Source organism: Eriocheir sinensis, chromosome 23 (assembly GCF_024679095.1).
Source record: "Eriocheir sinensis breed Jianghai 21 chromosome 23, ASM2467909v1, whole genome shotgun sequence".
NCBI classification, from domain to species: Eukaryota; Metazoa; Arthropoda; class Malacostraca; order Decapoda; family Varunidae; genus Eriocheir; species Eriocheir sinensis.
In genome coordinates this window covers 1,817,705-1,833,281 of record NC_066531.1, presented here as the reverse complement: position 1 = coordinate 1,833,281, position 15,577 = coordinate 1,817,705, and the positions used below count along the sequence as shown (strand labels likewise).

The following is a 15,577-nucleotide window of genomic DNA, read 5'->3' as shown; positions in this document are numbered from 1 at the left end:
ACCCGTGTCTGTATATTTTAGTGAAGTTTACCTTAAAGTTACTCCTTGACTTACTTTAGTGATGTGCCCCATACCCACCTTTAACCCTCTTTCCTTGTCCACGGCTCGCTGCTGGTTGGTCACCTCACACTTGTTCCCGGCCAGCACCTTCACCACCTCCGGGGACGCATTCTGCAACACAAACACATCATCAACAAACTCCCCCTTACCGTTGTTGTTGTTGTTGTTTTTACGCGCCGGGCAGGCTTTCTTGAGGGGCCTGATGTAGTTGAGACCCCGGCCCGTCATGGCGCAGGCAAGTGTTTATAGTGGTGCCATCTTCTCTTGGCTCATGCTGCCCCCCGGAACTCCTCCTTGATTCACTTGGACGGTTTCCTCTAGAGTCCGGGTTGATGGGTGGTCTTCAGGACAGCATGTGGGTAGTTTTAAGCCACTCGGCGGTGACTGAAAAATCCCAGGTGGTAGCGTGGGGATTCGAACCCGCGTCGTCCATCACGCGGTGAATGTGGGCCCAGCACGCTACCACTCAGGCAGGGTTATTTGTGTGTTTTGCTACTGAAATCTGAAAGCTAATATTACAGTAAAAATTTTGGGGTGCTATTTTAGTGCGCGGTCTGTAGTCTATATAAGCTACATAGTGAACTGACCTCATATGATGTTGTATTGTTATATATGACCTGACCAGTCACTGTAGTCTAAGTTATGTAATGACACTGTTTCTGAACACCTCAGCTTATGTTGCCTTGTCATCTGAGTGTTCCTGACCGGTCTATATAAAAGGACATTCAGCAAACACTCACATCACTATTCTACTTACATTGCCGATAACATCAGTATAACTCATTCTGCTGACTGCAATGCTGTTAAGAGATTGCAAATAAAGAGCTGAGAGCATCATAAGGGGTGTTAAGCAAGGAAGAGAGTATCTGTGCTCCTTTCGCCTGGTGGGGAAGCCAAACTGCACTGCATATTCCAAGTGAGGTCTGACGAAACTATTGTACAGTGATAGTAGAGGAGAGAGAGAGAGAGAGAGAGAGAGAGAGAGAGAGAGAGAGAGAGAGAGAGAGAGAGAGAGAGAGAGAGAGAGAGAATGTGGAAATTTTCAGAGGTGTGCAGAGGGAACAAGGGATATATTTGTACAACTGACTGTGTAGCTCTGTGGTTCATTTGGGTCTTGTTATCTATCTATCTATCTATCTATTAATATATATACTGCCTATGATAGTGCAATCTGATATGGGGCACATGAACAGAATTGGCGCCGCCTTAACCCGGTAGCAGCGACGGGCCAAATTTGTGGCTTTACCGTGTAGCAGCGACGGGCCAAATTTGTGGCTTTACCGTGTAGCAGCGATGAGCCAAATTTGTGGCTTTACCGTGTAGCAGCGATGGGCAAAATTTGTGGCTTTACAGTGTACCAGCGATGGGCCAAATTTGTGGCTTTACCGTGTAGCAGCGATGAGCCAAATTTGTGGCTTTACCGTGTAGCAGCGATGGGCAAAATTTGTGGCTTTACAGTGTACCAGCGATGGGCCAAATTTGTGGCTTTACCGTGTAGCAGCGACGGGCCAAATTTGTGCCATGATATAAACCCCCCAAAATAGATGATACATAAACTGATCACAAATGCTTTGATATATATTATGAAATGGTTTGTGTGAGGGGTGATTTTTTCTCATTTTTCTCGCTTGGAGGGACCATTAAGAAACACGATCCCGGCTGATACCACCGGGTTAAGAAACGTTACCTCCGAGGAAAAGTGATCGAATTTGTCAAACTACATACTGACTTTACGAATGCTGATGAATCCAAATTGTTCAACCCGGTACCAGCGACGGGCCAAATATGACTCTTTACCGTGTAGCAGCGACGGGCCAAATTTGTGCCATGATATAAACCCCTAAAAATAGATGATACATAAACTGATCACAAATGCATTAATACATATAATATACTAATGGTTGGCGTGAGTGATGATTTTTTCTCGTTAATTCGCTTAGAGGGGCCTTTAAGAAACATGATCCCGGCAGCTACTGGGTTAAATATATTACTCGAGGATATAATCGGGAGAGTTGTCAGCACTGATAACGCGCAAGGGCGGACCACGTACCTCTTCGATGTTTCTCAGCCAGTAGGAGAGATGGTTGAAGGAATCCAGGTTGGTCACGTCGTAGACTAAGACTATGCCCTGCGCGCCCCTGTAGTAGGCAGTGGTGAGCGTCCTGAAGCGTTCCTCCCCGGCCGTGTCCCTGCGAAGTTAGGGCGGACGGTCACACACACACACACACACACACACACACACACACACACGGAAAATTCAAATCGAGGCAACCCTATTGATTGTCCGTTTACACACACACACACACACACACACACACACACACACACACACACACACACGCAATGGTCAGTACACACAGTTCCTTAATTGCTATTGACACATGAACGACACCTCTGCCAACCATCATGCTCAGTTTTTTCTCTAACTTATAAATTATATGAGTTGGTTATTGTTAAAAGGAATACACCTGAGGAGAGGAGAGAGAGGCGTAACATGTACCCTCTGTTTGTCAAGGTGTTTAGATTTGCAATGATGGGACGGTCAAACACTTGGTAACTCATGTCCGCGTATATTCTTTGCGTGTGCAGTGCGGGCGCGATACAAGACGGGCGTGAACAAGATTGGTATTGTTAAACGCTTCCAGGTTGAGGGGGAAAAAGCATTTGGCATTTGTAACATCAGTGTGGAGCTACTTGAAGTTAGAGGTAGAATCATGCTAAGTGGGTTCGCTGTGGGTCTGACCGCCGCAGGACAGTCTAGTACCATCTACCTGACTGGAGGACAGGCCTGCTCGCCTCTTTTAATTTCAGACGGTGCGGATTGCGCCGGTACCCACCCACACATCCGCCGTACGAAAAATAGCGGTTTAAGAGAGTAACTGCAGACTGCATAACACATCTCAGCCAAGATCTATTAAAAAGACTGTTTTGTCCTTGAACGTACTGAAAGGAAGGGACGTGACTGTGGAACTTCCATTAATCACTGGCAGAAGGGAGGAGTCTAAGTCTATATACACCAAGTCAAGCCACGCGCAGGTTTGTGGGAGGAGACACGGCCGAGGAGGCGTGGTTTATGCGTGACGTTGCTTGGAGCCAAACTAGAGAATGTAGAAACAGGGATTTAGAGAAAACGAGGAAAGGCGGACTAATTTAAATCAATCACTTCAACATGCCCTCCCTCACACCCCACACCGCCGTTTGTAGGCATTGGAATTACAGTCACGCAATAGCACAATAAAAAGACATATTTTTCCGTCAGTGGCTTGCCTGAACGCGCTGTGAAAGAAGGCGAGAATGCACATCCAGAGTGCACACACGGCCCCAACTTTAGTCACCCCTGAACTGAACATTTTTTGGCTCCAAGTGACGTCATCCCGCTGCTCCGCCCCAAAACCGCCTCCTGCGCGTACCGGTCTCAGTTTTGAAGCAGAGTGACTTGACTTGGTAAATATAGACCTAGTTTCTTGGCCTATTGTTCCTGACTATCTCCGTTCTTGTCCTAGCAATACCTACCATGACATAATATGAGAAATCTACGCTCTCATTTACCCAAAGAAAGGTCAGTCCGTACTCTTCTGCGCCTTCGTTCAGTAGGACATAGTGATTATATAAAGAATCACCCATTATCGCTCCGTGCTGTCGAGTTATCCCAATTCTTTATGGTCCAACACTAACTGTCTGCTCTATCCAACGACATTGTACCGTCTATGTTCGCTCCTTCGTGTAAGTTCTGTGTACATCAAAGTCTTCCAAAACCATCCCGGTTGCATTTCGTACCTACGAGACATGATTTCATAGTTTTCACCCACAAGAATGAAATTGGAAGAGTTTGTTTGTGTGTATTTTTTTCTGTCTGTCAGCAGGGTTAACCCGTCCGCTGCGATTGGCACGGATTTGGCCTTCCATGGTAGCCTGGTAGCAATATAGTCCCAGGTCTTTCTCTGCCTCTGTGGTGGACAGTGGAGTGTTTCCCATGTGGTATTGGTGTGCTGGATATCCCTTCACTGGTAGCCTGGTAACATACACTCCCAGGTCTTTCTCTGCCTCTGTGGTGGATAGTGGAGTGTTTCCCATGTGGTATTGGTGTGCTGGATATCCCTTCACTGGTAGCCTGGTAACATACACTCCCAGGTCTTTCTCTGCCTCTGTGGTGGATAGTGGAGTGTTTCCCATGTGGTATTGGTGTGCTGGATATCCCTTCACTGGTAGCCTGGTAACATACACTCCCAGGTCTTTCTCTGCCTCTGTGGTGGATAGTGGAGTGTTTCCCATGTGGTATTGGTGTGCTGGATATCCCTTCACTGGTAGCCTGGTAACACTCTCCCAGGTCTTTCTCTGCCTCTGTGGTGGATAGTGGAGTGTTTCCCGTGTGGTATTGGTGTGCTGGATATCCCTTCACTGGTAGCCTGGTAACATACACTCCCAGGTCTTTCTCTGCCTCTGTGGTGGATAGTGGAGTGTTTCCCATGTGGTATTGGTGTGCTGGATATCCCTTCACTGGTAGCCTGGTAACATACACTCCCAGGTCTTTCTCTGCCTCTGTGGTGGATAGTGGAGTGTTTCCCATGTGGTATTGGGGTGCTGGATATCCCTTCACTGGTAGCCTGGTAACATACACTCCCAGGTCGTTCTCTGCCTCTGTGGTGGATAGTGGAGTGTTTCCCATGTGGTATTGGTGTGCTGGATATCCCTTCACTGGTAGCCTGGTAACATACACTCCCAGGTCTTTCTCTGCCTCTGTGGTGGATAGTGGAGTGTTTCCCATGTGGTTCACGGTACAGAGGAAGGGTCACACTACCACCAGGGTCATTAAACTACCCCTGGAAAGGCCCACAACTCCTACGAAAGCCTTGTCAAATAGGTGTTTCTAGGTTCGTGGTACAGAAGAAGGGTCAAACTACCACCAGGGTCATTAAACTACCCCTGGAAATGCCCACAACTCCTACGAAAGCCTTGTCAAATATGTGAACTTGGGCGAGGAAGAGTTTAAAAATCCGGCCATTGACATCGTAGGGTGGGCGAGGCAACGGGCACCCCAGCGTATGATCCTATTCATTGCCTAACAGTATGATAAAAGAAAATGCTTTAGCTCAGAGGATATCTCTCTCTCTCTCTCTCTTGTTAAACTTTCTTTTTTTTCTTCCATTTAAAATATATATATTCTCTCTCTCTCTCTCTCTCTCTCTCTCTCTCTCTCTCTCTCTCTCTCTCTCTCTCTCTCTCTCTCTCTCTCTCTCTCTCTCTCTCTCTCTCTCTCTCTCTCTCTCTCTCTCTCTCTCTCTCTCTCTCTCTCTCTCTCTCTCTCTCTCTCTCTCTCTCTCTCTCTCTCTCTCTCTCTCTCTATCTCTCTCTCTCTCTCTCTCTCTCTCTCTCTCTCTCTCTCTCTCTCTCTCTCTCTTAAATTTTGAATTTCTTTATATATATATCGATGAGCCGGAAACTCTCTCTCTCTCTCTCTCTCTCTCTCTCTCTCTCTCTCTCTCTCTCTCTCACTCGATGAGCGGCAACTCTCTCTCTCTCTCTCTCTCTCTCTCTCTCTCTCTCTCTCTCTCTCTCTCTCTTACATATTGCAATTAAGTACATATATATCGATGAGCGGGCAACTCTCTCTCTCTCTCTCTCTCTCTCTCTCTCTCTCTCTCTCTCTCTCTCTCTCTCTCTCTCTCTCTCTCTCTCTCTCTCTCTCTCTCTCTCTCTCTTACATATTGCAATTGAATACATATATGTCGATGAGCGCTCTCTCTCTCTCTCTCTCTCTCTCTCTCTCTCTCTCTCTCTCTCTCTCTCTCTCTCTCTCTCTCTCTCTCTCTCTCTCTCTCTCTTACATATTGCAATTAAGTACATATATATCGATGAGCGGGCAACTCTCTCTCTCTCTCTCTCTCTCTCTCTCTCTCTCTCTCTCTCTCTCTCTCTCTCTCTCTCTCTCTCTCTCTCTCTCTCATTGCTTACCATATCTGTAACTTAATCGGTACTCCATCCAAATTGACTATTTTTTGTTTGAAGTCAATTCCTGAAAAAGAGAAAATATCAGCATCAATGTTGTGGATTTTACTTTATAAGGAGTTAAATTACACTTCTATTATCAATACGATGAATTAAAACTACATTATATCAATATCGCTGGTGCTGGATTACTATAAGAGCGACTGGCTTCCATCCTAATCTGCCCCTTCCTACCAGCGAACAGACAGAGGCCCAGTTCCACAGTTCCCCATGTCGGGTTAGTAAGCTCCCAAACCAATACCAGAGCCTTCGAAATTTCCTTGTACAGTGTCTGGTGTTTATATATAAGTTCACAAATTTGATGAAACTATATAGGAAAAGTCTTGTGTATTTAGTGTGGCATTGAAGACCTCCCCGTTTTGGATTGTATGGGATTCTAGAGTTTAACCAATACCAGAGCCTTCGAAATTTCCTTGTACAGTGTCTGGTGTTTGTATATAAGTTCACTGATTGGATGAAACTATACAGGAAAAGTCTTGTGTGTTTAGTGTAGCATTGAAGACCTCACCGTTTTGGATTGTATGGGATTCTAGAGTTTAACCAATACCAGAGCCTTCGAAATTTCCTTGTACAGTGTCTGGTGTTTGTGTTCAAGTTCACAAATTTGACGAAACTATACAGGAGAAGCCTTGTGTGTTTAGTGTGGCATGGAAGACCTCACCGTTTTGGATTGTATGGGATTCTATAGTTTAACCAATACCAGAGCCTTCGAAATTTCCTTGTACAGTGTCTGGTGTTTGTGTTTAAGTTCACAAATTTGATGAAACTATACAGGAAAAGTCTTGTGTGTTTAGTGTGGCATTGAAGGCCCCGTTTTGGATTGTATGGGATTCTAGAGTTTAACCAATACCAGAGCCTTCGAAATTTCCTTGTATAGTGTTTGGTGTTTGTGTTTAAGTTCACAGATTTGATGAAACTACACAGGAAAAGTCTTGTGTGTTTAGTGTGGCATCGAAGACCTCACCATTGGTAACTATCAAAACAAACAAAGTGACTGAAAGCGTACATACACCATAACTGCGCGTGGCCTCGGTGCTCATCTCCGTCGCATGACTTAAAAAGGGGTTATTACACTGGACAAATTTTCCGTGGATCTTCAGTCGAACCACGATTTCCGCTGGCGTGGTTCTGAGTTGTTTCTTGTTATTGCTGATGATGATGAGGGTGAGTGATACCGTCCTTCAGTGAACTCTACCGTAGCTTTGGAAGATCGTGGACGCGTCAGAAAACCACGGAAATATGAGATCCACGCCAGCGGAAATCGTGGTTTGACTGAAAATCCACGGAAAATTTGCCCAGTGTGATAGTTCCTTTATGTAAACATTCTGAAACACTCCGGAAAGATTACAGGAGATAAGGTTGGGTCTGGGAGGCAGGACTGTGCTTTTAAAATGACCAACTTTCTTGTCCAAACACACACAATCTATACTGTGAAAGCTTTCTCTCTCTCAGACCCTAACAAACGATGCTGTGAATCCTTTATGCTCTCTCTCTCTCTCTCTCTCTCTCTCTCTCTCTCTCTCTCTCTCTCTCTCTCTCTCTCTCTCTCTCTCTCTCTCTCTCTCTCTCTTTCTTCCTTCGACTTAATATTAACTAGCGTAGAAATGCAACGTTTTGGAGCCATCTAAGTAATGTAGAATCACTTAGGTTTAAGGACAGACCACCTAGTTTGGACTATGGGGTCTGTGTGGTCTGATTTTCTATGTAAAATCTATGTAAATCTCTCTCTCTCTCTCTCTCTCTCTCTCTCTCTCTCTCTCTCTCTCTCTCTCTCTCGGCGCTCCTCCGCAACTAAATTTAAAGATAATCTACAAGTTCTAAGTTTTTTTTTTCGTCTACGTCTATAGCGCCGGTAGGCTCGCTTGAGGGGCCTGGATGGTGTTCGGCCCCAGCCCGTATTGGCGCGGGCAGGTGTTTATAGTGGCGCCATCTTCTCTTGGCTCATGCTGCCCCCCGGAACTCCTCCTTGATACGACTGAGCGTAGGTATAAAGAAATTACAGTGTTCACGGCCGACTTAAGGTGCTGGTTTGGGGGTCCTCGGTATGAAGAGAGGAAGCTGAGAGGGAGATTCGAACCTGTGTGTTGTTTTTTGGGGTATTTCGGGTATTTGTGTCTTGCTTGAACAGACATAAGGGAGGGTTTTAAATCGTCTTCCAGGAAACTTATGGGAGAAAAAACGTTAAATTTAGCAGACGTTTGTAAGGACGCTGGGAGGGATTCGAACCTGTGTGTTGTTTTTTGGGGTATTTCGGGTATTTGTGTCTTGCTTGAACAGACATAAGGGAGGGTTTTAAATCGTCTTCCAGGAAACTTATGGGGGAAAAAACGTTAAATTCTCGGTGTGAAGAGAAGGAGCTGGGAGGGAGATTCGAACCTATGTGTTGTTTTTTGGGGTATTTCGGGTATTTGTGTCTTGCTTGAACAGACATAAGGGAGGGTTTTAAATCGTCTTTCAGGAAACTTATGGGGAAAAAAACGTTAAATTTAGCAGACGTTTATAAGAGTCCTCGGTGTGAAGAGAAGGAGCTGGGAGGGAGATTCGAACCTGTGTGTTGTTTTTTGGGGTATTTCGGGTATTTGTGTCTTGCTTGAACAGACATAAGGGAGGGTTTTAAATCGTCTTCCAGGACACTTATGGGGAAAAAACGTTAAATTCTGCAGACGTTTAGAACCTGTGTGTTGTGTTTTGGGGTATTTCGGGTATTTGTGTCTTGCTTGAACAGACATAAGGGAGGGTTTTAAATCGTCTTCCAGGAAACTTATGGGGAAAAAAACGTTAAATTCTGCAGACGTTTGTAAGGGCACCCATCACCGTCCCCCTCGTACGTCTGCAGTGGGCCCTTCACCTCCCTTCTGGAATACATAGGTCTATTTTCTTAAACGTATCGGGATCCTTATACCAACGTTTTCCAAGGCCCCAGAGAAGACTATACCGGTTTGCTTGGGTGGTTTTAACGTTCAAGACGCAGATATCGTGTAAAACTATCCAGCTAGTTCTTGAAAATTCCAGCGACTTTCCTTTGACTATAGCCCGTATTTTTAAACGTATCAGTACTTCAGTATACGCCCGATTAAAATGCCTCTCGTAGAAGTCGCTGGAATTTTCAAGAACTGCTTTGTAATGCTTGATAGTTTTACACATAGGTCTATTTTCTTAAACGTATGGGGATCCTTATACCATCGTTTTCCAAGGCCCCAGAGAAGGCTATACCGGTTTGCTTGGGTGGTTTTAACGTTCAAGATGCAGATATCGTGTAAAACTATCAAGCATTACAAAGCAAAAGCAAAGGAAAACCTTGTCAAATATGTGTTTCTAGGTTCACGGTACAGAAGAAGGATCAAACTACCACTAGGGTCATAAAACTACCCCTGGAAATGCCCTAAACTCCTACGAAAGCCTTGTCAAATATGTGTTTCTAGGTTCACGGTACAGAAGAAGGATCAAACTACCACCAGGGTCATAAAACTACCCCTGGAAATGCCCTAAACTCCTACGAAAGCCTTGTCAAATATGTGTTTCTAGGCTCACTTCTACGAGAGGCATTTTAATCGGGCGTATACTGAAGTACTGATACGTTTAAAAATACGGGCTATAGTCAAAGGAAAGTCTCCGTGGCAAATGCTGAAGTCTCAACGAGTCTACGCCCACCCCCGCCTTGCCATGGGTGTGTCCGCGCGCCCTCGATCGCTGCCCCCCCGTCAAGGCTCACCCAGTTTTTTTTTTTTTTTTTTTTTTTTTTTTTTTTTTTTTTTTACGTTGCTGCCTATTGCGCATCTTCCCGGTGGGGCCTGATGGTCGGCCCAGCCCGTTCTGGCGCAGGCGAGTGTTTATAGTGGCGCCATCTTGCATTTTAAGGCTTTACCCCGATATTATTTTTTCCTTCCCAGCACAAAACACTAAACTTGGTTCCTGTTTTCCCCTTGCTTAAAACAGAGACGATAATAGAAAAGCCTGACCCCATCAAGGCTCACCCAGTTTAAGGCTTTACCCCGATATTTTTTCCTTCCAAGCACAAAACACTAAACTTGCTTCCTGTTTTCCCCTTGCTTAAAACAGACAGCTTAAGGGCACACAAATATAGGAAACGATAATAGAAAAGCCTGACTACATTAAGGCTCACCCAGTTTAAGGCTTTACCCTGATATTTTTTCCTTCCCAGCACAAAACACTAAACTTGGTTCTTGTTTTCCCCTTGCTTAAAACAGACAGCTCAAGGGCACACAAATATAGGAAACGATAATAGAAAAGCCTGACCCATCAAGGCTCACCCATTTTAAGGCTTTACCCTGATATTTTTTCCTTCCCAGCACAAAACACTAAACTTGGTTCCTGTTTTCCCCTTGCTTAAAACAGACAGCTCAAGGCCACACAAATAAAGGAAACGATAATAGAAAAAGCCTGACCCAATTAAGGCTCACCCAGTTTAAGGCTTTACCCCGATATTTTTTCCTTCCCAGCACAAAACACTAAACTTGCTTCCTGTTTCCCCTTGCTTATTAAAACAGACAGCTCAAGGGCACACAAATATAGGAAACAATGAAAAAAAGCCCGCTACTCGCTGCTCCTAAAAAAATGATCCAAAGAGAGGTCAGTTTCGGGAGGAGTGTCCTGATACCATAGTTTTATATCGCTGATAACAAAATCGGGTTATCGGCCATCCGCTACTTATTTAAATATATATCGGTATCTTCGCTACTTTTGTAAGCAAACTAGCGATAATTGCTACTTTTTTTCCGACTCTCAGAAAAAAACGTTGTCTCCTCCCTACTGCGCATGCGTGGCCCGGTGTTGTATGAAAAAACGTCGGGGTATGAAATATCTTCGGTGATGAGATTTCATACTTAGATCATGAAAATTAAAACACTAGGTTATTTTTTTATGCTACTCAAAAATCAATATATCACTGAGAGAAATCATTTAACTTTCCCCCAAAATGATTATTCACTGCCTCAAATTTTATATTCCATATTAGTTTGTGAGCATGTCATGGTATTGAAGGCACCCGGTGTTGTGTTATTTGGTGTCCCATCGTCAAAAGCTGGCGCTGTTTACAAACACTGGTCTCTCATGAACTGCGCATGATCAGACCATTAAGTGTAGACCTGTACAGTCTCACAATGCTTTTTTAACACATTAAGAGTTGCTGGAAGGCTCAATCAATCATATATCAATCAATCAATCATAAATACAACTCGTACAGAGTGTCGTTCTAGAAACAGCGGGGATGGTGGTACTGTATGTCTGATTCAGCCTTCCAGCAACTCCTAATTATGGTTTAAAAGCTTTGTGAGACTGTACAGGTCTACGCTTGCTGGACTGAGCATGCACAGTTCACGAGAGACCAGTGTTTGTACTCCTTTGTTGTTTACCTGCAACTATAAACTATCAATCAATCAATCAACAATCACTCTCTGTCCTGCCTGGGGGTTGGGATGGCATGTTCCTCCCTTCTCCCTTGTTGTTTACCTGCAACAATAAACTATCAATCAATCAATCAATTTTTGACGGTGGGGACGCCAAATAACACAGCGGTTCAGGCATTTCTAGTATTAGTTTCCTAAAATACAGATAATGAAAATTTGAATCCATCAATGTTGTTCTATCTGAAATATCAATATAGTATCGTTTTCGCCTACCGGACTTATCGCTAGCTAGTATCGGAATTGTGGATTTATATCGGGTATCGGTTATCGGTTGTCGCCTATATTTGTGTCTCTAGTTAACGAATATCGGTTATCGCCGTTAAGGTTTTTCATTATCAGTTATCGGTTATCGGGAATAAGGTTTTCTGTTATCGTGCCCAGCTATGCCTGATACCCTCCCTCCTCTTGAGAGAGTTCAAGTCGTAGGCAGGAGGAAATACAGATGAAGGAAGATTGTTGTTTAATGAATGTTATAATGAATGATTGCTTCCGATATGCTCATACACACCCCATGCCAGCAAAAGACGAGCCCGGGGCCGTGTTTTAAGACCCCATCGCTTCTCATATCAACTATTTCTAAAGATCAAAGAGAGGTCAATCTGTTTTTCATGAGTGTTTTTTTAAGGTTCATGGCACAGAAGAAGGGTCAAGCTACCACCAGGGTCATAAAAGTACCCCTGGAAAGGCCTACAGCTCCTACGAAAGCCTTGTCAAATATGTGTTTCTAGGTTCACGGTACAGAAGAAGGGTCACACTACCACCAGGGTCATAAAACTACCCCTGGAAAGGCCTACAGCTCCAACGAAAGCCTTGTCAAATATGTGTTTCTAGGTTCACGGTACAGAAGAAGGGTCACACTACCACTAGGGTCATAAAACTACCCCTGGAAATGCCCACAACTCCTACGAAAGCCTTGTCAAATATGTGTTTCTAGGCTCACAGTACAGAAGAATGATCAAACTACCACCAGGGTCATAAAACTACCCCAGGAAATGCCCACAACTCCTACGAAAGCCTTGTCAAATATGTGTTTCTAGGCTGACAGTACAGAAGAAGGGTCACACTACCACCAGGCTCATAAAACTACCCCTGGAAATGCCCACAACTCCTACGAAAGCCTTGTCAAATATGTGTTTCTAGGTTCACGGTACAGAAGAAGACTCAGACTACCACCAGGGTCATAAAACTAGCCCTGGAAATTCCCACAACTCCTACGAAAGCCTTGTCAAATATGTGTTTCTAAGCTCACAGTACAGAAGAAGGGTCAAACTACCACCAGGGTCATAAAACTACCCCTGGAAATTCCCACAACTCCTACGAAAGCCTTGTCAAATATGTGTTTCTAGGTTCACAGTACAGAAGAAGGGTCAGACTACCACCAGGGTCATAAAACTACCCCTGGAAATGCCCGCAACTCCTACGAAAGCCTTGTCAAATATGTGTTTCTAAGCTCACAGTACAGAAGAAGGACCAAACTACCACCAGGGTCATAAAACTACCCCTGGAAATGCCCACAACTCCTAGGAAAACCTTGTCAAATATGTGTTTCTAGGCTCACAGTACAGAAGAAGGGTCAAACTACCACTAGGGTCATAGAGGTACCCCTGGAAATGCCCATAACTCCTACGAAAGCCTTGTCAAATAGGTGTTTTTAGGCTCACAGTACAGAAGAAGGGTCAAACTACCACCAGGGTCATAGAGGTACCCCTGGAAATGCCCATAACTCCTACGAAAGCCTTGTCAAATACGTGTTCTTAGGCTCACGGTACAGAAGAAGGGTCAAACTACCACCAGGGTCATAGAGGTACCCCTGGAAATGCCCATAACCCCTACGAAAGCCTTGTCAAATATGTGTTTCTAGGCTCACGGTACAGAAGAAGGGTCAAACTACCACTAGGGTCATAGAGGTACCCCTGGAAATGCCCACAACACCTACGAAAGCCTTGTCAAATATGTGTTTCTAGGCTCACAGTACAGAAGAAGGGTCAAACTACCACTAGGGTCATAAAAGTACCCCTGGAAATGCCCACAACTCCTACGAAAGCCTTGTCAAATACGTGTTTCTAAGCTCACAGTACAGAAGAAGGATCAAACTACCACTAGGGTCATAGAGGTACCCCTGGAAATGCCCACAACTCCTACGAAAGCCTTGTCAAATAGATGTTTTTAGGCTCACAGTACAGAAGAAGGGTCAAACTACCACTAGGGTCATAGAACTACCCCTGGAAATGCCCATAACTCCTACGAAAGCCTTGTCAAATATGTGTTTCTGGGCTCACAGTACAGAAGAAGAGTCAAACTACCACTAGGGTCATAGAGGTACCCCTGGAAATGCCCACAACTCCTACGAAAGCCTTGTCAAATATGTGTTTCTAGGCTCACAGTACAGAAGAAGGGTCAAACTACCACTAGGGTCATAGAGGTACCCCTGGAAATGCCCATAACCCCTACGAAAGCCTTGTCAAATATGTGTTTCTAGGCTCACAGTACAGAAGAAGGGTCAAACTACCACTAGGGTCATAAAACTACCCCTGGAAATGCCCACAACCCCTACGAAAGCCTTGTCAAATATGTGTTTCTAAGCTCACAGTATACAGAAGAAGGCTCAAACTACCACTAGGGTCATAAAACTACCCCTGGAAATGCCCATAACCCCTAGGAAAGCCTTGTCAAATATGTGTTTCTAGGCTCACGGTACAGAGGAAGGCTCAAACTACCACTAGGGTCATAGAGGTACCCCTGGAAATGCCCATAACCCCTAGGAAAGCCTTGTCAAATACGTGTTCTTAGGCTCACAGTACAGAAGAAGGGTCAAACTACCACCAGGGTCATAGAGGTACCCCTGGAAATGCCCACAACTCCTAGGAAAACCTTGTCAAATATGTGTTTCTAGGCTCACAGTACAGAAGAAGGGCCAAACTACCACCAGGGTCATAAAACTACCCCTGGAAATGCCCATAACCCCTACGAAAGCCTTGTCAAATATGTGTTTCTAGGCTCACGGTACAGAGGAAGGCTCAAACTACCACTAGGGTCATAAAAGTACCACTGGAAATGCCCATAACTCCTACGAAAGCCTTGTCAAATAGATGTTTTTAGGCTCACAGTACAGAAGAAGGGTCAAACTACCACTAGGGTCATAGAGTTACCCCTGGAAATGCCCACAACTCCTACGAAAGCCTTGTCAAATATGTGTTTCTAGGTTCACAGTACAGAAGAAGGGTCAAACTACCACTAGGGTCATAGAACTACCCCTGGAAATGCCCACAACCCCTACGAAAGCCTTGTCAAATATGTGTTTCTAGGCTCACAGTACAGAAGAAGGGTCACACTACCACCAGGGTCATAAAACTACCCCTGGAAATGCCCATAACCCCTACGAAAGCCTTGTCAAATACGTGTTCTTAGGCTCACAGTACAGAAGAAGGGCCAAACTACCACCAGGGTCATAAAACTACCCCTGGAAATGCCCATAACCCCTACGAAAGCCTTGTCAAATACGTGTTCTTAGGCGGGATCTTGTAAAACGACCCATCATGTTCAAGCTGCAAATCCCCCCACATAGACCTACTACATTTTATAACCTTAACTTAATTCCTACTTACCAACTGTGGATATATACGTGTCATAATACCTCTCGTCGCAAAATCTATGCACCAGGCAAGTCTTTCCTACATTCACATCGCCTATGACTAACACTTTGTACGTGGCTGTGAAATCGACAGCCATGGTAAGGGACCCAAGAGATACTGTCACGGGGCTCACGGATACACGACTGACTCATTCCTCCCTATTGATCCATTTTCCCGTTTTCTCTAACACTGAGTTGCACGTTTTCTTTGATAGGTTATAAGGGAGACTTTGCTATTTTTTTACATTGCTGTGCCCAAGAATGCTAATTTGATATGGTTTTTGTGGGTGTTTAGGGTATTGCCAGGGGTACTTTTGTGACCCTGGTGGTAGTTTGAGCCTTCCTCTGTACCGTGAACCTAAAGAAACACTCATTAGAATTCGATTAACCTCCTTTTAAGAACACGTAATATACTAGTCTTTCGTGGGAGTTTAGGGCATTTCCAGGGGTACTT

General features: G+C 44.6%; 2 protein-coding genes across 25 annotated transcripts in view; one reads left to right on the top strand and one right to left on the bottom strand.

The window, feature by feature from the left end:
- LOC127002351 (ras-related protein Rab-8A-like) overlaps positions 1 to 15,267 on the bottom strand; it is a 28,471-nt gene extending 13,204 nt beyond the window's left edge. For both annotated transcript variants that reach the window (XM_050868238.1, XM_050868239.1), the window contains exons 1-4: positions 15,098 to 15,267; positions 6,013 to 6,073; positions 2,111 to 2,249; positions 79 to 171 (exon numbers count right to left, since the gene is read on the bottom strand). In XM_050868238.1, the coding sequence (XP_050724195.1) occupies positions 79 to 171; positions 2,111 to 2,249; positions 6,013 to 6,073; positions 15,098 to 15,221 (417 nt within the window). In that variant the 5' untranslated portion in view covers positions 15,222 to 15,267. The remainder of the gene's footprint in view (positions 1 to 78; positions 172 to 2,110; positions 2,250 to 6,012; positions 6,074 to 15,097) is intronic.
- Positions 3,969 to 15,577, top strand: part of LOC127002340 (uncharacterized) — a 30,642-nt gene continuing 19,033 nt past the window's right edge. For 12 of the 23 annotated variants that reach the window (XR_007755978.1, XR_007755981.1, XM_050868180.1 and 9 more), the window contains exons 1-2: positions 3,970 to 4,290; positions 4,388 to 4,783. Coding sequence is in view for 19 of the 23 variants with exons in the window: in XM_050868180.1 (XP_050724137.1) it covers positions 4,034 to 4,290; positions 4,388 to 4,783 (653 nt within the window). In the remaining 4 variants the exon portion in view is untranslated. Of the gene's footprint in view, positions 4,291 to 4,387; positions 4,784 to 15,577 lie in introns of all 23 variants that reach the window. The other 11 variants (XM_050868178.1, XM_050868175.1, XM_050868172.1 and 8 more) reach the window with 4 other exon arrangements.